General features: G+C 43.2%; 2 protein-coding genes across 9 annotated transcripts in view; both read right to left on the bottom strand.

Annotated features, from left to right (window-relative positions):
* The window catches only part of hspg2 (heparan sulfate proteoglycan 2), a 78,173-nt gene extending 60,413 nt beyond the window's left edge, over nucleotides 1-17,760 (bottom strand). For 3 of the 8 annotated variants that reach the window (XM_062458905.1, XM_062458907.1, XM_062458908.1), the window contains exon 1: nucleotides 17,074-17,757. In XM_062458905.1, the coding sequence (XP_062314889.1) occupies nucleotides 17,074-17,142 (69 nt within the window). In that variant the 5' untranslated portion in view covers nucleotides 17,143-17,757. Of the gene's footprint in view, nucleotides 1-17,073 lie in introns of all 8 variants that reach the window. The other 5 variants (XM_062458903.1, XM_062458904.1, XM_062458906.1 and 2 more) reach the window with 4 other exon arrangements.
* A 414-nt stretch (nucleotides 17,761-18,174) lies between these two features.
* Nucleotides 18,175-21,394, bottom strand: casp9 (caspase 9, apoptosis-related cysteine peptidase). The gene is made up of 11 exons (XM_062458911.1): nucleotides 21,256-21,394; nucleotides 20,937-21,083; nucleotides 20,594-20,801; nucleotides 20,397-20,489; nucleotides 20,247-20,308; nucleotides 19,936-20,112; nucleotides 19,731-19,820; nucleotides 19,489-19,636; nucleotides 19,211-19,402; nucleotides 18,949-19,058; nucleotides 18,175-18,716 (listed from the first exon to the last, which is right to left on the bottom strand). Exons 2-11 carry the CDS (start codon nucleotides 21,081-21,083, stop codon nucleotides 18,600-18,602), a joined length of 1,344 nt encoding a protein of 447 aa, XP_062314895.1. The 5' UTR covers nucleotides 21,256-21,394; the 3' UTR covers nucleotides 18,175-18,599.
* Between the last annotated feature and the right edge of the window lie 196 nt (nucleotides 21,395-21,590).

Here is a 21,590-nt window from a genome sequence, read left to right as displayed (position 1 = left end):
GGGCGTGATAGCGCGCACAAACGCAGGGCCCAACTTTTTCCCTCTCACAGTCTTTATGTGAACAATATCTCCTTAGTCTTTAGGCTGCACATAGTTCTAAATGGCACCGGAATGTAAACTGTAGAGCATTAAGTGGATACAAGCTTGGCACATACTCTTCCCTGCCAATAGCCTTCAGAACCACCAACCACCCAGCAGTACCAGGCACTAGAGACTCCCTGACCCCTGCCGCACTCCTATCTGTGGGGCACAACTTGGAGTGTAAGCAGGCCTGCTTTATCCCAGCTCAATTAAAATAGATAATCACACACACTCTTACTTACAACAGAACAACCCAACAGCACCAACCTCTTTGCGACAGCTTGAGAGGATATATCGTATGTCTAGGTGATGACAGATGTTAAAAATTGAAAAAAGAAGAGAATGGCTATTTTTCCACACCTAATTGTCACACATCATCTGTAGGAGACAGAGACGTCGTCCTGAGTTTGAAATAAATGGGATGACAACAGTACCGGATTAGCGCCGGCGTGTGTGCGCACGTGCATGTGACTTTCCTGTGTTTGTTTAACCCCTTGAACGAAGTGGTGGGGGAATTGACAAACTGCCACTTCTGACACTAAAACTTCATTTGAGCCCCTGTTGGATAAAGAGTGTGATGAGTGAGGCCCTCCTGCTCACAGTGGTTCCCTGCCGTTTACACAGTTTAATCCTGGGTGACGGGTCCGAAGGAAGCAAGCATGCACTCGTCACTCAACAGCAACACAGACTCCGGGACTCACAGGACACCCTGAACCCCAAAACGTTCCATTGTGGAACCGCGGAAAGAACTCGAGGGGGTTGAGGGAAAGAGCGAGGAGCGAGAGCCTGGCCCCTCTGACCGCATCCTCCCCACGTCTACTCCCCCCCCCCCCCCCCCCCCCAGGTCAGCCATTCTCTCCCTCCCACATGTGGATCATGCCAGGCATTTTACAATAAGTCCAGACTCCCACAGGCATTCCACAGTGGACCCGGCGTTTCGCAGCACACACGCTGACTTACTGCCTGAGTCCCACAGCCGCTGTGCTTCCTGCCGGAGCCCCGTCCACGTGAGCTGCATGTGCAAGGTGGTGCAGCCACGTCCAGCCACAGGGCTGAAGTCCACAATGTGCTTCACATTAAATCTTCTTAACGAGCAATTGCGAGAGCAAGAAGGAACGCAAACTCATCTCACTCTCCGTCTGACAAACATACTTCAAACAATGTGTTTGAATGAGTTAAATGAGCCAATGCTATGGGAAGTGGCAATATATGCCCAGAGAACAGCTTTTCAAAATGTGAAAAAAGTAAGCACGCTATTAGCTTTCCAGGGCCACTGTTTAATACGCTGGTCTGCTGGTTACATTTTGCATTAATATGCAGCATTTTCATATCCACAAGCTCTGACTGAGATGAGAAGTGAATTCAATCACTGTTGTTTTCTCGCATGGCAAGCCAGACATCCTCTGTCTTCTTTCTCTTCACAGCATCTCCCCTTCCCTCTTTCCAGCTCCTTCCCTCTGAGGCAGGCCGGTACCTCTCCACCAGGCAGTGCCTCCGACCTCACAGAGAAAAGCCTGCTGAGCCCAGCACAACATAGTACATCCTAGCAGACCCTAACACAGCCCAGTACATCCTAACACAGCCCAGTACATCCTAACACAGCCCAGTGCTTCCTAACACAGCCCAGTACATCCTAACACAACATAACACGGACCAGTACAGTACAGACAAATCTAACTCAACTTAACTCTGCACAGGACAAACTTACACAACTCAGCACAATCAAGCCTAGCACAGTACAATACCCACAGTCCAAAGCCCAGACCAGACCCACACAGACTAGCATAGCTTTACACAGACTAGTACAGCACACCCTCCTCAAACACTCCTCTCCTTTTACACCACGCTTCTTGCTTAGCAAAGCATGTCAAAAGAAACGTCTAACTTGTGTGGACTTGCATGTGGGGCAGCTAGGTGAGGAGAGAAAGGATATGTCCAAAACCCACAATTAGAGAGAGGGCGTGATTACGAAGAAAGAAAAAAAATGTAGGTTGTCTTTGGTGAGCTTTTCTCCTTTCCCCAGAGACAAAAGGAACAGTGGAACTAACTGATAGGAGGGGATGACATGTGAACATGTACACACACGTTTGTAGTCTCAGACACATCCACCAGCTCCCTCGACCATACAGAAAACAGACAATGCAAGAGGTACCCTACATATGACATGAATCAGCATATGTAGGGTAGTAATTGTACTGCAACTTTTCAGTCATTTTGATCTTAATCCCAAGAAACTTTGTGAAATAAACATTTGAGCTTTTGCAGCAATATTGGTTGTGAATCCAAATTAGTGGTAAGTTGTAAGACAATTAGCTTTTTTCATGTTAATAGTAAATGTCACTATCGTGTATTCTGCCTTGCTAGTGTGAGGAAGTCACAGGGGACTATTTGCAGTCAAAGGTTAGCAAGCCTGGCGACAGGGGGCCCAGACAGCGGTGAGCTCTGCTGAATATAAGGTTGTGAAACCAGACACCCCTGGCTGACACCACCCAAAATAAAATATCTAAATCAAAGGAGGAGGCCATTCAACACAAGGTGGGTTGAAGAATGTGAGTGGCAAATGTAAACAATGCAAAGAACTCTACCTATCCATACCTTAAGACTTTTGAAAAGTTTGATAGGTTTCAACACTTAAACGGTTCTCACACCTCAACAACTCCACTCCCTGCAACCAACACCACAGCAGGACTCCCCCTCAGACCTCCCCCTCCCTCTGCATGGACCACCTAGGTCTGCCTGGTACATCTACCCCATGCTGCCACCCCCCACCAACACACACACACTCTTGTTTACACATGTACACTGTCAAAACAAGCAATCAGAAGACACACACATCAGTCCTCTGTCGCAGTCTGGAAGGAAGCCTTCGGTTTTAACAAGACTCTTGTCTGTGGCCAATATAACTACAGCAGTCTTATTTCCACAAGGTAGGCAAAAGAGAAGACAGGTCATAACCAATTCACTCTACCTGACCAACAACAAAACACAAAACCAAACATTTAAATAAGGGCCTCACATTCAGTCGCGCAGAGATACATCAAATAAACAAACATGCTGAAGCGTTTTATACTGCTATAAATTGCCCTCTGTTTCCGGTGATTCCAGTTGCGACTTGGGAGAGTGACCTGCCCTGAGGAGAAGACTGCAAGCAGCTCCAGTTCCCCCAGACGACAGCTGAGCAGCAAGGTGCTGAGACTGGTGGCAGCTCGCAGTGGAAGAGCCACGCATGTGTATTTATAACAGACAGGGCCCCCGGACCGCGGTATGGAGTCATTTAAGAAGCCCCCTTCCCCTGGATAACTCTGCCTGCCTGCCGGGGATTGGTGGCTCCATAATGTACAAGACCTGAGGCTGTGAGGTACAGGAACACCTTGTGTGAGAGGCTGACAGTGACGGGTGATTGGATCTAAGTTATCAAAATAAATTCCAGGGTTAGACATCCTTTTACAGCAAAGGCAGAACCATTGAAAGTCCTTCAAATACATAACTAATAACTGACATTCATAGTCAAAACCATAATAACATTATGTCTTATTTGTTTTAATGCTGACTGAATTACGCTAAATTCAGTAACATCCCAGTAGGACACTGACAGAGTGACAGGAGTTGTACAGCTGAGACTAAAGAGGCCAGGAGTTAGGAGGGAAGCTCCAGCAGCTATCGGATGCCTCTGACAAAGCTCTGGTTTCCCACAGCGGACCAGGCAGCAGCAAAGTTACCTTTAACCTCCACCCTGACTCTCATTCTCGCCTCAGGACCAGCTAATCTGACACCACCTGTTTCGTTGGCCCCAGCCCACAATGTCAGTCCCACCAACAGGCAAGATAAAGCACAGCTAACTGACATCCCCCTCCGTATTATGCTGGATTAATGTCACATTCCACTCTGCAGAAGGCATAAAAAAGGAGGAAGAGGGAAAAGACAAGCCTATGACATCAGTGGGAAAATAAGCAGCAGTGTTGTTTCGAAGAGCAGGGGCCCTATCTGCCTAAAACTATGAGATCACGACTCTCGAAAACAGCAAGTGTGAACGCCTTCCAGAGAACAGGCCTCTGAGCCATGGTCATTATGTGTTTTGAAGCAACTTTCGACAAATTCCCAAGGTCATGCTAGTTGGGAAGGCAATCGCATAATTAACTGGGATTTGGCCGGGGACCATGGTGAAGTTTTTGGAACGCCAAACAGCTTCAATATGCCGAGCATCTCACACCACTAGATAAAGCTCTTTGTTTGGTAACCTGAGATGTTTTCTTTCAGCATGGAACAGCCCAACAAAACCTCCTGCTAACAAAGATGCAGCCTTTGTAGGCCTGCCATCTGCACTTCACTTACACTGTGCCAAGTTCATTTAAGGGCAGAATAAATAAAGTCAAATCTAAAGACTGTATCTTTTTATTGTCATAAGGACAGCTGTCACTGTGGACAGTATCATCAAAGTGAGGTACCAAGGGATTAAGCTGAATCCACTTTTCAAAGTTCTGGACCTCCCTCCACAATGGAAATTACCTGACAGCTGTTTTCTTTACCCTGCACACCATGGGAAAGACTTAACTGGAAGGAGGGAGACAAGATGACTGGGGAGGGAAATGAGACCTGGCCAGACTTCACACACACCAAATAACCATGACATGGGGGTAACGTCATCTTTTATTACAAACCCCAGAGAGGTTTCAGAGAGTCTGGGCCTCAATCATCAATAACTAGCAAGGATTAGGTCTAGTTCAATTAAAGAAAAATGTCCTCAAATAACTATACCCACCCACATTTAGCACATGAATTAGCAGTCATAAGTGACTATAGTCAGTCATACAGTTTGGTGGTCGAGTTCAGAGGCGCCCCACTGTTGTCATCTGAGACTTCTGTGTTGGTTCAGTGTTGGTGATAGGCACCTCTTTGGCAAAGGGCCTACATAGGGTCACCACATGCCGAAGGTGTCATTTGATTATTTCCTTTCACTTGTGATTTGTAGTCCTGCTGTTAAGTACTCAAATTTCAGCCCTGTAATCGAATTATAGAGATTTCACAGGTCAGAGCCACCTCCATCTCTTTCAATTGGAAACCGTAGTAAGGTCTTTAAATAGTCATGCTATCTTAAGTAAGAAACACCAAGAGTTCCTGAGGGTCAACACAAGAGATTGCTAAGGGACTGGTTTTGAACAACATTGTAGGTACATAGGAGTTGCTCTGCAATTAAAGAGTATTAAGTCTTAGCGGAGGAGGATACTACAAAAGTGTAAAACAGTATGGGGGTGAGGAGTAAGAGGTGAGTGGATATTGTAAAGGGGCAGGTGAAGGTTGTGTTACAAAAACAAGATAAAAAAACATTTACTTACCCCTGGAAACCCCCATCTACCCCAGACAATAACTTGTCCCACTAAACCATAATAAAGTCTTTAAACCCAGTTCCTATGTAATTACAATTATGTTTATTTAAGCATTGCTATATAGTTACATGTTATTTAACATAACCTTAACATTGCCTGAAATACAAATGATGTATTGATCTGAAGTACGCTCAAAAACCCTGACAGTGCCCAGCCCTGCTGACCTTCTCCCAGTCACACGCCAGGAGAGCTACGGGGAGGACTGAGGTGGAATTCTTGGGGGAGATAAAAATACCTCTGAGGCTGTGCGCTGCAGGTGTTATTACACCCAACTTCAGAGCCCCTTGGGCAAGAATGGGAGGCAACTCAGGGGTTAAAGAGCCCAGGGGGCCCTTACAGCCCTCCGCAGCAGTTCAAGTACCTTTTAAGAATAGTAGGAGTGGTTTGTTTACTTTAACTAAGCTTTTCTGAACTACAAAAGGCATGGCCTAAAAGACGAGTGACAGTACTAAGACAGTATTTTCAGAGGTATTTTGATTGTTACAGGATCCAGGTTGTTTCATCCATACTTCTGTATTTCTAACAAAAACAGTACAATGGGTATATCTGTGCACGGCAAATCTCATAATCCACAATCAAACTGGACAGGTTAAAAACTTGAGAATATGTTCGCTTTCTCCTAAGTTGGTAATGTCAAACTTCATTCCAAAGAAAAACTGAAAAAATACAAAGAAAACCTGAAGCATAGACAGTTGTACTCTATTCAACCTGACACAACATGCCAGTGTGTGTGTCTATATGGCTGTCTTTACAGGTGCCTGAATTCAGTTACATATTCAAAGATGCTTTTATTAAAACCTCACTGCAGCCTGCTCCTTCAAAACATTTCCAGATTTAGCGTAATCAGTGCATAATACAGGACGCAGTGAACACACTGCTCCTCGTCTCCTCACACCTTACCATGAGGTCACCTCTGGCTGAAACTCTATAAACACCGAAGAAGGACAGGGTTCAGAATTAGGGTTCTGGTGAGAAGTGGCAGACACAGCCAACCGTAGCGCCGCACTTTAACACACTCTCACCCAGTGAACAAACACTCAAATGCAGGAGTTTTGAAATAGGTCAGTATTGTAACACTGAAAGCTGTTCCTCAGAGCTGGTACTGTAACTATATGAGATAAAAAGCACATATCTAAAAAGGCCCTTATAAGACATGGATTCTGCTTTTGAAGAGGAGATTATACTCCCTCTTGATATCATGCACGTCCAAAAATAAATCTTTCCATTCTTTCCCCCCCATTAGTTACAGTATTAGTGCAGGTTAACATTGTTGATGCCAAGGAGCTCACAGGTCATGAAGCAAATCCACCCACACTAACAGTGTGACCTCAGCTTAAGCGAACAAGGAACTTTCCAGGTTTGAAACCGTGTTTTGCAAAGGAAGTGATTTCTTTTCCCCGATTGAAGGATCATGGCAAAATTAAACTCCAAGCCAAAAAGTCTGCATCAGCTCTTAACAGCCAACCTCAGGCAAGAAAACGTGAACATTCCTGCAGCCAATTATTTGGGTTCAGCATGTGAGACGGGATCAGGTGCCCACTTTGTCTGCATGAAATGCTTTGTCTCTGATTGGCTGTTCCAAGCTCCATTCACTGGTTTAAATCCTTGGATTTAGACTCCCCCTGTCACCCAATGACAAAGGATCAAGGAGCCGGGCACTCGCAGACCACAGGATTATCTCCTCTGGGTCATGGAGGAGAGGTTGAAGATGAAGAATCCCAGGGAAGCAGAGGTTACATTTCAGGCCCTTTGTTGGACAATGTCAAATGCAGCATACTGTAGTTCAACCTAGAGGAGGTATTTACAACCTTAGCTACACAAGTTATCAACACTGACCCGCATTCATGAGTTAAAGACTTTGTTTCACCGACGTACATTGGTTCTTGATTTGATTATGTATAGAGTCATTGGGCTGTCTTAGCATGTTCCTAAATTAAACCGTAAGGTGCGCTAGGAGAAGTCAGGTCCAAACGACACTCGCTCAGCTTCTCCTACAGTGTAACAATAAAACGAACTTGGCTAAAAGTAGTGTAAACTTTGAATGTTTTGGTAGCTGTTGTTTCAACAGTGGGATTTTGTGCAAGGACCGTATCATGCTGTTGCCTCTGGAAACAAATAGGAGAATCCCAGCCAAGTGTGGAGTGGTGTTGAAGGAGACGTTGATACAGTCTGGGACTGCAGGATAAAGATATGGATTTGAATGAGAGCTGGGGAAAAAGCAGAGACAGCAGACTTCCAGTGATCCAGGCACTGCTCCTGTCCAAGGTGAACAGGCACTGTGCCCTGGGATGTTTCTGGGTCGAACAGGATTTCGAATGGTGTTAGTTCAATTTCACATTACTGTGTGTGAGTATACTTGATGACATGGTTTTAACAAATGTCTTCTTCAAATTACAGCTTTCATGTTGTCAAATTGAGATGACTTGAAGTCGTGTATGTCTGGACCATGGCAGTGCCCACTCATTATGTTCCCAATCCCACCTTACAACCAGTCGATTAACTCTCTTGTTACAAAAAAGTACCAATATTTAGTGCATGTGAATACTCATATTACCATCTAATTGATTTATCAAAGACGCACTTTTATTTCAAATACTATCATTAGTATATATGGAAGAGTGGATTTCAAATGATACCAATCCTGAAATATTGAGAAATATGTTCCTGTAGGACGCTCACTTCCCAATTGTTTAAGCATGCCATACTTTTACATTACTTTAGAGATAGTGGTAGATAGCTTCTCTTAAAGGTGTTAAATGTGATAAAACACCTTGGCCGGCCATGTTTAGACAGGGGTGACTATGCTAACAGAACTCTTCTATAATGACATGACAACCATCCCATTGTTCTTTTAAGAGCCTGGAGGGAGGATTTCCCCCCAGACTGAGGCCCGCCTGTTTCATTTAATAATAAGCAGATAAAATTCCGACCAAATTAAACATTTCCCTCCCTTAAGTCAGCCTTCCTTCCTTAGTTAATCCTAAAATAAACACATTCATCGATACAATGCAGAACAATAGCCAACTCTAAATGAAGTTATAAACATCTAATAAAGCATGGATAGGTAAATATTGTTTTAGTAAATGATTGCTCAAAACCAAACTGCGTGTGACTTATGATCTTACTGAGTGCAGCCTGGTCATGAAAATGATTCAACATCCATATGTAATATACAGCAGGGCCTCCACCCTTTGGTTTCATTTTTAGGGTGTCTGTCCATTTATCTTAACCCTAAGCGACAGAAGCGGAAACAGCCCATAATATTCCCCTATAACAGTGACTGAACTAATGAGCAAAAACACCACCATCAGGTAATTGGAAGCACAAACGATACTGAGGTTGGTCATTTCGGATGGGAGACTTGAAACCTCTAAATGAGTGTGCCTGTTCCTGTGCTGCTTAATACATGTGCTCATTACAATGAGCTGGCCCATGTAGGAGGTGGACATGAAAGAAAGCAGTTAACGTGTTTGTTCCATTTAACAAGAAAACACACCCATGGTCTCTGGGGCAATGAACCCCCAATGACCCATTCATATCATAATCATAATGGTATCCTATTTGTTACTTTCATTTAAACCTATTTTAAAAGTCTATGAGCCTATAAAAGTCTACAGAAAAAGATTGCAAGGCGTGCAGTCTTCGTTAAGAGTGTGCAACATGAATATCTTACTGAGTAAGTAAGTGTCAGTCAAATGAAACAAGTAGGACTGTTATTGGGTTTATAAAATCCACATAATTGAAGAGGCTGCTGCCATCTGCCCAACACAGACACCATCAGAGCCGTCAGCTAGACTCCCCACCAGTTGACAGATTAATCTCACCTGTCTTTATAATTCAAAGACTGGGGTAATTTGAGGGTGCGCTCACACACACCAACTACTTCGCCCCAACCAAGACATCTGTTTGCCAGAGGTTTATGCAACAATACAAGAAAGCAGGAGGCCAATGCGGCCCATTCATTGGGAGCAGATGTGAGGCATCCATTTCCTACAATAATAGGAGGTAATTACAGACATGGAGGGGGGTTCCACATGTCCATGTGAAAATACACGATGGTTCTGGTCAATAATCAAGGCGGCAGGCAGTAATACCAGTAAAGCGGACAAGCAGTGAAACTAAACTACAGTCTGACTCTCTGGCTCAGACACATCTTATGAGCCAGGTCATGACCTTTGGAAAAGTGAGACTATAAAAAGGTTGGTTTCAGCCTCATCATAGCGTCCCAGCTACTTCTTTGGACATATTTTAACATGCTTCAAACAGTCCAACATTCCTAGCCTCACTGGTAGCCCCCTTCTAACTCCAACATCTACTCCAAACTATATACGTGAGCAACCATGCTTCTGGCATGGCTCCAACAGGGGGAAACAGAAGGGTGAAGTTTGACATGTGCACACTGGAAGAGCTTGAGTCTGTGCCATGGAATCTGACTAGCAGTCTCACCTCAATGCCAAATGTGCCGTCTGGTGTGCCCGACTCCACCCTCTGTGCCTGTGACAGAGCCAGAACAGAACCCCTGCAGTGCTGAGGGGGAGAGAGACTGGGCCCCTTCTGGTCTTGGCCCTGACACAGCTGAAATTACCAATACAGCTAAAGGGAAAAACTATTTAATTAGCCCTTTGAAAGCAATTATCGCAAGACTTGGCTGAATGATGGCTGCCTGGGTTAGTCTGACTTGTACACTGAGGTCATCACTGCCCTGGATGGTTGAACGAGAGCTTATTAAGGAGATCTTCCGAAAAGGTCATCCTGTAGAGATTAAGCACTGCAGCACCCCTGGTGTGCTACAGCACTTAAAACACATTTTTGTCAAGCGAACTTTGTGATAAAAAGTTCTGAAACCCATAAAACTGGCAAGAGCACAATCATTCATTTAGTAAATAAAAATCATCTCCATAATGAGCAACAGCTGGAAAACACAACCCAATCATCAGCAGGGGTGAGGGGAGTTTAGGTAGACAGTAATCTCCAAAAGACTAATTACCAGAAACTGTGTTTAAGAGACCAGACAACCCATGTGCTTTCAATAAACCCACTCTTGAGACTGCAATCAAAAGAGCATTTTTATTGTTTACCTTTCACTGGGGGGAATGGGTCTTATCATTACGAACAAGGACGGCAATTCTAAACAACTCTAACATAGTTAGGAGAACATCAGCAATGTTCAAATAAAAACAATAAAAAACTATCTGTTCAAATGTTAGGTCTTGGAATAACACAGCTTTCTCAACACTTTTTTTTTAAACCTCTGCTGAGACTGTGCAGACAGAGCCTGTGAGCTGTGTGTATGGGTGAGGACTCAGCTCCCAGGAATCAACAGATGGTTTGGGAGGAGGCAAAATTATACACAACCACTTTAGGCTGGAAACCACAGAAATTCCCTCTCTGTTCCCAAAACCATTACAAGGCCAACATTCAGCTGCAGTTTCCCTGCCAGGTACTACTGGGTAGACCCTAGAAGAGTTCAACTGATCTTATGATAGATAACAAACGTCCTGTTGGTTAGTCCAGACACTAGTCTATACACAGTACTATAATTGTTTTTTGTTTTGACTGTTGAATACAGTACACTCCACGCAGGAACCACTTCAGGTGAAACATTATTCTGCCAATCTCACCACGGCAATGACCTTGAACGATTTTCAAAGGGATGCACTTGACAAGGTGTCTGTAAAATATTTGAAAGGAAAAATGTCTAATGTAGATGGCATGCTACACAGAGCCATGATATGGATCTAGGGAAGCAGTGAGCCACACACGGATCCACATTCCAGCCTTATCAAACAAGAGTTGGACTCTCAATCCCACAACTTCTCCCATCATGCTCACACACACACATACATCTGTCCAACCTCAGCTATTTTTTCAACAGGACCACCACTAAACACACCCACATCACTCGAGCCACACTCATAACCACCCTCCTCAGGAGAAAAATCGCCTTGACCCACAAAGATGTGAGCTGATGTCTGCTTGGTGGAAAAGAAAACCACAGAGGAGTGGAATGGTTACATTTTAAGTGCTTGATTTAAAAGGTCATCAGTAAAACTTTGCAGCAGTAAAACTTTGCAGGTCAGATTTTGTATTAATAATGTAGGATAGATGTATTATAGACAGATTGACATAACTCGACATGAGCAGATACAATACAGGTTTCAATATGCATTAGTAAAATGACATTATAAAAAACGTTTTGAACCACTACAGAGGAAAACTGACATCCTCCACAGAACACCCTTGCTACTTATGCACCATTACTTTATCCTTCATTGACCCTACAATTCTTCATCTCTGGCCAACAGATGAAGGAGAAAAGCCAAGGCCTCTGTAATTTGTTCTCACTGTTAACTACACACTGTGAGCGCTATTACTTAGGTTCGAATCAAGAGTTTTTCCATGACAGATCACTGGTCGGCTTTATAAATCAAACTTGCGTTTGTAACGGAAACAAACCGAGATGAAAAAGATCTCCATTGACAACAAAATAACTGTTGCCGTGATGATCTGCCAAGCAGTCAAAGGCAGTGTATTAATTTCTAGTTCCAACATGTGAAGGTTCCAGGTTATTATGTCTTATGAGATCCAACATGCAGCGTTACCAGCATGAATTCTAAGAGTAGGAGGATGTTAACCATCTGCTGCCTATTTGATACCACCTGAGAGGAGGATTGGTTTTCCCTGACAGAGAGAATACTTGACAGAGAAGTGGTCCCTGGATGTTTATTCCTTTCAAGGGGGTTATTGAAAATGGTGCGTTGAGATAAGGATGTCAGGGAAGAAGGTGGACATGATTAAAGGATCAGGATTTTAAAATGCCCAAATTTTTCAGATAGTAGATCTGAAGAGGGAGGGGATAGCACAAATAATGATGGGGGTTTTCTGTGGGTATGTATAGAACAGGACATGCTCTGAATTGTGCACAGGAAAGCCTGAATAAACTTTGCTCCGGGGAAGTGAGGCAGTACTTGTCCTGCAGATAATTCCAGGTTTCATTTCCACAACAGGATGATGATTCAGCACAACTAGAGGTTGCAGACCATCACAAACCACAGCTTCAAACAATGGATTGTCGGCATCCCCTAAATCATGACCCTGTGACCTCTTTTTCTAAACATATCTTGTGATGAAACAGATGACTTGGCCAGATTTCCTCTTCCACTGCTCAGGATGTGTGTGTTGAGTGGTGTTCACACAGGATGGAAAATGAGCCGTTAGTCCATTAAATAAAGGTGTGAGGTAGGCAACCTACAGGGGAGGAGAAAGAGTCATGGAGGCTCTCGTTCTGCCACGGGGCAGCTGCTGACATGCTGACACAGAGCAGACTGCTGCTGGACTCTCAGGAGTTTATCTCCTCCCTCTCCAGTGGGCCTCTGCCTACTGTCGGATGGCCAGAGAGGTGGAGAGCTGAACGAGACGTAGAGAGGGGTAGAGGAGTTGAGAGGGGGGCAGAGAGGAGGCACAGAGTGCTGACTTGAGAGCTGAACACTTCCAGAAGTAGGGCAACACAGAGGCAAACTGAGACATATTTTGGCAGCGGCTTCAAAAGAGGCCGATTTGCCAACTGTGCTCTATGTTATAGTTACAGTGTTCTGGATCCGTCACGTCAGCGGTACAGTACTGGACTGCAAGGCCTGGTGCTTGCTCAGATTTTGCAATTCAGAGAAGGTAAAAGTGTTACACATTGTTCTGCCAAATTAAAATGGGAGGGATTGTAGTTTGCCCAGATTTAAAGAAAAAGTACATTAGTACTAGTTTAAAGGAGAAAAAAGCTCAACATTAAATTCCTTGTGCCTGCTTCCCTTGCTGAACGTCAATGGTTTAATAATGGCCTCTGAGAATGTGCATCTCCTGAGGGGAGGAAAAGCTTTGAGAAAACCGAGCTTCTCTTTTTAGGGACAGGCAGGGGCTTGTCTTCCTCCAAAGGAAGGAAAGGCATGGGCCCTCTAGTTTCAGCTCAGGGGCTAGGGAGGCACTAGCTCCGGCCATAGGAAAGAAGGAGAGATTTTTTCACAAGATGACAAGGTCAGTCAGGGTGTTCAAACCAGGAAGGGAGGGAAAAGAATAATAATGTGAAAACTACAGTCTACCCCAAAAACCTTTCTGTATTAGCCCAAGAGCCCTTGGTGAAGAGACCAACCCCCATCACTGCAACTCTGAGTGCAACCAGGGAGGGGCTATACATGACAATACATGGACTCCTCTCAACAATAACGAATCTATCAAGCGATTTAACATCAGGGAGACAATGAGGGACTCAAAAGACAATGTGCAGTACAGTTAACTTAGCATTTCAATCAATCTCAAGTAAGAGGCAAAAGAATGCTGGGGATTAAAGCCCTTCAACACAGTACCAATAGTTTCTTCAATGCCTCTGGTGACCTCATCATGAACTCTTTTGGCTCTTTGAAAGACACCTATAAAAGAGGAGTGAGGAATATTCCTCATTCCTGCAGAGCTGAACAGTTCTTAGAAAACAGGCATCCACACTTCTTAGACCTTCATTTATACTGTATGGATTTTGTGAGTCATCACGGGCCATATTTACACAATATTGACTTAAATTCAGCTTGCTGCCTTGTAATAATACCGTACAGCCACTAAGAACTTTTCTCTGAAGGTTCTAGACTTAGCATAACTCAACCAGTGACGAGAAGATTACATACAAAGCGATGACATAATGAGGTTGATGTGTGTTTCCTTAAAGAGCCATGTGAGGATCTGGGGTTGGGAGAGGCAGAGGAGAAACAGAGAGGCAGTGGATGTAAAAGGATCCCCTATAGCGTCGGGCAGCACAGAGAGTATGCATGCTCATGTTAGCACATGCACAATGCAGCTATCTGTACCAGCTGAGTTGCAGCTGTGTTTAGAGTCTGCTTCCCTGTCCGACATGGACGCAACGTACATGAAAGCAGAGCAAAGCTAAACCACACGGCACACTGCTTTGTAAGAAGATATATCCAAGGCGTTTGTTTGTAAAGCTGAGTGTGATTGACTGCCTGTTTTCTGAAACTTCCCTCTTGTGGATAGTATTGTTTTACTGGTAGACAATCATTACAGAATTGTATGAATTGATTCTCCTGACTTCAACTCCAATATCTCCAATTACTTTCAACTTCTTACAAAGACCACAATTGCCTTTGACATGATGAGAATGTTATCTCCAATAGGTGTGGGACAGTCTGACCTGTGAATTAATCACAAGGAGGTGAACTGATGAACTGTGAAACAGTGTCACGTTCAGAATCCTGACCTCTGACCTCCACACAGGCCCCAGTCACACCTCACTGCAGAGTAAATACATGAAGCGCTGCCTGCTCTCCATATGTGTCAATGTGTTTGAAGAGGGGAAAGTCCTATCAAACAAGATGGCCTCTCTTCGGGGGCTGGTTCAACAATGTAATGTTTGTTCCTGCAAATTAGCTGAACAGTTCTTAGGGGACTACACTTTCAACACTATTCAAACTTTGGTAGTCCACAAGGACTATAACTATGTTAATTGAATAACAGGGACTAGATCTGATGAGGTAGAAAAGCAATAGAGATTTACTTTGTTTGATCACTTATTCGACCACAGTCTGCATCAACACACTGTTTAAGAGGATGTTGCATCCCAGAATCATGGGGATAGAAGGAAATAGTTTTACAGCATTTATAAAGATAGGGGCTGTCCATGGCCACAGGAATCCAGGCCACCCTTCCCTCCTTCAGTTCACCCCCAGTGAGGTCAGCGGACATTTGTGGCGCTCTATACAGCGAGGGATCTGAGCCAAAAGTCAACACAGCTCACTGTTCTGATGTCGGGAAACAAAGCGACTTGCACTCCTTGCCATTCATATGGTAAAGAGAAGGCAGCCACACAGACAATAAGGAACCACTACCAACCCTGGCTTTGACCAGCCTACACTCAACAGGTTGCTTGTCTATGGAGAAAAAAAATGTCTCTCTGAGTAAAAAAATCCAATTGTAAAATCAATACAATACTTAAAAATAGGTAACCTCACCAATAAATTACTTTTCTTGCAAGATCCATAGAGAAAGGTAAGAGTGTTTAACATAGGGATGACGGCACTTGACTGTGTTGCAGCGCTGCCTGTCACCAAATTAAGAGGCTTTATTGACGTTCGTTGTTAAAGCTGATTGATGCAAATGGCCATCACATTCCGCCTGAATGGAGCAAGCCCCCATAGCAACACCAGTACATGTGCTTAATTGAATCAAAGAGTCCAGCCTGCCGCAGTTCAAACTCATAATGCAAGAAACAGATGCTCCTGGTTCCGGATAATTCAATTATGTTTCTATTGTCATACTAGGCCTTCTGTAAGCCTGTGGTAGAACCAGTGGGGTGGGCCCTCTAAGATTACTATCAGCAGTTAAGTCAACATGCAAAATGTTATGACCCTTGAGGGAATCCTAAAATAAGTTGAATTACTTTAAATTCAGGATTTGTATTAATGACAATGCAGCATGGCAGAGCCAATGGTCATGTTCTAGTATTAAGGGCCTCTCCTCTCAAGCTCAAAGTTCTGCAAACTTGATGCTTCATGGTTGCCCCATGGTCTGTTTACTTTGGGTGTGTATCAAGCAAGTGTCAGACTTACTGTATGTCTGAGGCTTTCGTAAGAATGCGCTCTCTCTCTCCAAGAGGGATTGCTTTTGATCAAAGTAAAACAGAAGGGTTGCAGGTACTGGGGCCATGACAGCATTTTGTGTCAGAGGGCAAAGAGGTGAAAACTCAGACATGATCTCAGAGGGGCTTGTGTTTATTCTCAGAACCAGACATGAATGACTCTCTCTTATTTTATCCACACCAGATATGGCAGGAACAACCCATGTATTACTTCACAGCCTAGAACACTTTTAATAATAGTGTAAATACTGAATGTATTTCAAGACAAAACGGATGGAAAACTCAATATTCAAATGATTCATTCAAGACAAATATTGAAGATGCTCCCATTGCTGTACGTTTCCCCAACTTATTAGCCTATTTTACCACACACCCATTTTTTTTCCCGAATAGCCTAAATTCAGTTCCATTTTAGTCTAGTAATTGTATATGTTGAATGTGTGTACCAGTTACTGTAGAGAGACCTGCTACACAGTAACTGTACAAAAGGTGGGTATTCATACCAGATCTGATCAGTTCCATGTCAGCCATGTGTCTTCTAAAAGGTACCTCAATGTATTTACATTGCAAAGGAGCAGCGAAGTGTTGCCTGCTTTTTACTATGCAATGATATGTTAAAAACTTCTTAAACGTAAGTTAAAGAAAGTTTTAAGGCATGTAGATGCCACTGAGACTATGAATAGCTTGTTTCTATGGACCGAATTAGATCAGCTTCTCGCTACTCGAGGTTCCAGTTTGTAAGATTAAAAGTGTCGTTATGAAAAGCATAAAAATCGCATGACTGTTCAGACTGGAATCCCAACTACTAAATAGGATAGCCCATTCACCACACACATCTTTACTTAGAATAGACAACCGGTGTAAGTATATGCCTTTATTAGGACATAGAAGCTGCTGCTTTTCAATGAGAATATGGCATAAGGACAAACATACATTTATACACGAGTAACTCAAAAAAGTATTTGAAAAGTGACTTACATTAATCAGATGACATGTAAATATCAAAGAGACGATAAGTCCAGTCACGGAGTCGATCCGCGTGCCCATTTTCCACCAACCCAGCACAGGCTGCAAATGCTGGGGAAAGGAAAACCAGGCTCCTTCACTTCTTACCACTGCTGTAACGTTTTGCGTGCGTCTTTTCAAACTTTCTATGAAAGTCAAAGTTATCTAATGCCTCCCACTCCCGTTGGGACTTCATTAACAGATATTGATCCTTTTATGTGCTTTCTATCTGTAAACGGAATATAAGCGAAATGCGTTCTAAATAAGAGAAATGCGCTTCGCCTCTTCGGCCCCACTTTCACTCGCGAATCCAATCTCGCTCCGAAACTTCGACTTGTGCGCAATGCCAGGCAAGTCACTGAGCAGTCCTACGTTGGGGGCATATACGAACCACAGCCCTGAGTAAAAGGCGGAATGGAATTCAGGGAGTGCTGATAGGAAACTAATCCCACGGTGGAGAGACGCCACCTAGACCTGGCCCAAACAGTAGCCTACTATAAAATCAAATATTTACAAAAACTTTACATTTTTGTTATGAAACCAAAATTTCAACAAGCAGAGGAAAATAATCACACAGCATATTCGTCATCAAGTCAGCCATAGCTGAATTAGCGTCAGCCTTAGCGTTTTACAACAAGCCTATGGTCAGGTCTATTTTGTCTAAGATGTTTGTAAAGTATCAAAGAATGCATACTCTCAAAGCGCAATTGTTCCATCGCAAGTATGTGAAGTACTCTGTGTTGGGTTAATCTCAAAACACCAATACAATTCTCAATCAATCAATTGTCTTAGTGACATTTGGTGCTTTATGTTAGCCTATTATCCACTTATCCTCCCCCAACTTTCATTAGACAAGGTGTTGACTTGTTGGAAGAAACTTGTTGGGCTTGATTTACTTACCCTGAGCATTAGCGCCATCTGTTGATACAGAAGGTGTAACAATAACTTTATTAGTGGACTACTAGATTACTCTGATTCAACTCCTTCGAAGTGGTAGAGATGGGCTTGGCACACATACTGTCAGAGGGCACAGTAGGACAAGATGAGGAGGTAAGATCAGTTGCTTTCTCATTATTTTCAGGTTGCCCAAAAATAACATTTTATAAACGTTTTTAATAAAGTATTGTCATCTTAAGATTGATTGTATCTTAAGATTGATTGTACAAAGGAGTTTAAAACTGTAAAAAGAGAACAAATAAAGAACTGACGATTGGATTTCGACATTAATAATCATTATAGACATCTCGGTAAAACATTCATAAAACAGAAAAAGTATTGATGAATAAGAACAAAGTTGGCATGATTGTAATTGTATGAATTTCTCTCCATGGTCAGAACATTAGTCATGGGTTCATTAATAGTCTAAGTTTAAGACTTTTTTGACAAAAAGTCACATAATACAGCCCCTTTCTCCTAAAGTTAATTCTGTGTATCAATTAGTTTAGACAAACTAAACTAAACTACTCTCAAATCTCCTGAGAAGAAACTTTTCCAGACATTTATGTCTGATTTTGTCTCTGGGCTTGAAAATAGAAAAGTTTGCGAAGGAAGTTAAAGGAACCAGGCATCTGTTTATAGAGGCCTTTGGCAGAATTCAGGGAGACTTCATTATTCACCTGTAAACAAACAAACACAAGTTTGCTCAATGCCTACTGTGGGGTTATCTGCTAGTAACAGGAAGTCTAATATGTGATAATAAAGATGTGTGTCTTGGGAAAATAAGCCAAAGGAATAATGTGACCTTCACTTTCACACGTGCAATAATACTAAATAAAACAAGAACAATTATGTATGCAGTTTTACCAAGTATGTAAAATGTATACAGTGACTTTTTAGGGGAAATCTCACCATCATTAATATGGTGACCAAGTCATTTTCAGAAGCAGTTTCCTCCAGGATCCGATCTAAGGTCTCTACATACCAGGAGCCAGCCTGGGGATCTCTCCAAGAAACGTAGCCTGTGAAATTCACAGACAAACAGCGACTAGGATGCATACATTCACAGTTATAACTGTATTTATACCGATTAGGAAAAAAGCACACACACACAACCATCTAGATAGACATGCACACGCACACCTGGAACACGTGCACACACACACACACACACCTGGAAAGGTTGAGTAGGACACCAGGATGTCACTGGGTGTGGGCAGTGTGACCCTGGCATCCGGTTCATCGGATGTGCTCAGAGAGTCACTGCTGGAGGACGTTGGAATGGCATCTGTCTGGTCGTCTGCTCCTCCAATCCCAGGCATGACATCATCATCTGGGGACACCTCAAAGCCAATGTCTCGCTCACCTACCAAGAAACGAGAACTGAGATCCTTTGGTCCAGTGTGATTATCTTTCAAATATTGGTTATTGCGTTCCACAATATTTAATTACCTCCCCCACAGGCCTGGATGAAGAACAGTTTAGGCTTCCCCTGCAGAGATGGGCAGTTCTGGCCATTGAGGTAGTTAGTAATGATCTGGACTGGAACCGAGGGCCCATCTATCCCATGCACTGCACCAGGGAAACGGTTGTGACTTACCTACAACATGGATGGGAATGCAATTCAATTTCAGTCTAATGAACCTAATCCAACCTTTGTTTCATTGTAAACAAATAGAAAATACAGGTCTAACCTCAGTCCCATGTGATAGAATGATCACCACACAGCAGTCATATTGGGAATGGTCCATCTTGGACAAAGCTGAAAGCTCCTGTCTTATATGCTGAGAACATTTCATATACTGTATGTTAGTAGTACCCCAATATACTGTATATTTACATCAAATCAGCTGAAGAGTTATTATCATGCAAGGTAAAGCAGGGGGAAATGGCACTAACCTTTTGTCTCAGGTTCCTCTTTACTACAACAACAAAGTTGAGGGATCTGAAACGTTGCTCCAGTTTATCACAGTCTATATCTGACCCTTTACGGTTACTCAGCTCAGACTTTGGTTCAAAGTCCACATTGTTTATGATGAGACACTGTCCACAGGGACTAGCATCCAGTTTGTAGGTCTGGAGAACCATAAGAGAAAAATACACAGAAATGATGTGAGAAGAAGTTCGAACAGAACGTATACAGCAGATGCTCTAGCACTTATAAGTACCACAATGAGGAACTGAGTTTTCGTTAAAAAAGGATGTACTACCTGAATACTGTCACGTCTAATTCTTCCAGTTGAGTGTGGTCTGAAGTACTCTCTTTCCGGGGCTGTAGCATATATAGTTACACAGGCAATAGTTTTAATTGTAGACATCAATCACTTCAATTGCTGTAGACATGTATGTATCTGACTCACATGGACTTGGAGTGGTTGGCTTCACAGGTGTAGTTGGATAGATAGGGGCGGGGGTTCTGACTTCCACATGCTTATCATTATCCATGGGAGAATCTGTCAAAGACAAAAGCAAATGACACAATTAATTGATAGAGGTGGAACCATTTTTTTTTTTACAAATTAAGCCACCATACTGTACCAAGGTAAATAGTACTTACAGACAGGTAATGGCTGTACGACTGGGCGAACATGGACAGGAGGGAGAGGGAGAGTCTGGCTTGGTGGTCTGTCATTCTGTAGAATCTCTGCCAGGCTTTGCTGTCCTGTCTCACAAAGGCACTCCAGAAATGCAGAGAAGGCCTGCCTCCCTCGGGTCTCCAGGTCCCTGACCAGCTGCCTAGCTTGGTCCCTCCGTGGTCCTGAGCTCTGGGACAAGGGAGGAAGAGTTACTGAGAAACACGGTACAGGAAGGGCTTATTCTAATCATTAAAACATGCCACAGCATGTTGGGCACGGAGAAAGTCAAAGCTGTTTGGAATCTCTTGACATCATTTGGTCTACCTTTATTTCATCAATCATGTCCTGAGTGAAGATTCCTCTTGACAGAAGGCCATCATAAATATCTGAAGGGTCCAGAGCTCTCACGAGATTCATTCTATTGCGCTGGAGAATCTTTTTATCGCGTTCTTCCATCCTGGAATTGATCATCTGAAACAGAACAACGAGAGGCAAATGATAGAATAGACGTACTTAGCGAGTACGCGCTATTTATATAATATAGCCTGTGTTAAATGAATAGCACAGTAATGCATGACAATCCATGTAAAATACATAGATAACCGTTAAAGGGTTTCTTTGTTGAGTAAAACGGCAATCTTACCAGTTTCCTGTTCACTCTCTTCCCTACTTCCCTGTTGTTCGGTTGTGACCAGAGAATCGGTTGTGACACTACCGTCTTCCTTGTTTACATCATTCTCAAATGTGATTGGAGGATTGTAAAACTACACTGGGAACCCATACAGACACTTGATTTATAAAACCCCGCACGCCGGATGAAAGGCGTTGACCAGCTTTGTAAAAACGAAATAAACCTAATGGAGTTCAAATCAAGTGTACTGATACGCACATGTACACGAAATACTCAAACTCCCAAACTGCCTTTCGGCATTGAAGCGTCTGTTCGTGGTTGTCCCACAACGTCCTCTTTTTTCCAAT

The sequence above is a fragment of the Osmerus eperlanus genome, chromosome 4 (genome assembly GCF_963692335.1).
Source record: "Osmerus eperlanus chromosome 4, fOsmEpe2.1, whole genome shotgun sequence".
Classification (NCBI taxonomy): domain Eukaryota; kingdom Metazoa; phylum Chordata; class Actinopteri; order Osmeriformes; family Osmeridae; genus Osmerus; species Osmerus eperlanus.
The sequence above is the reverse complement of the archived record's forward strand: the minus strand, read 5'-3'. Positions and strand labels throughout refer to the sequence as shown.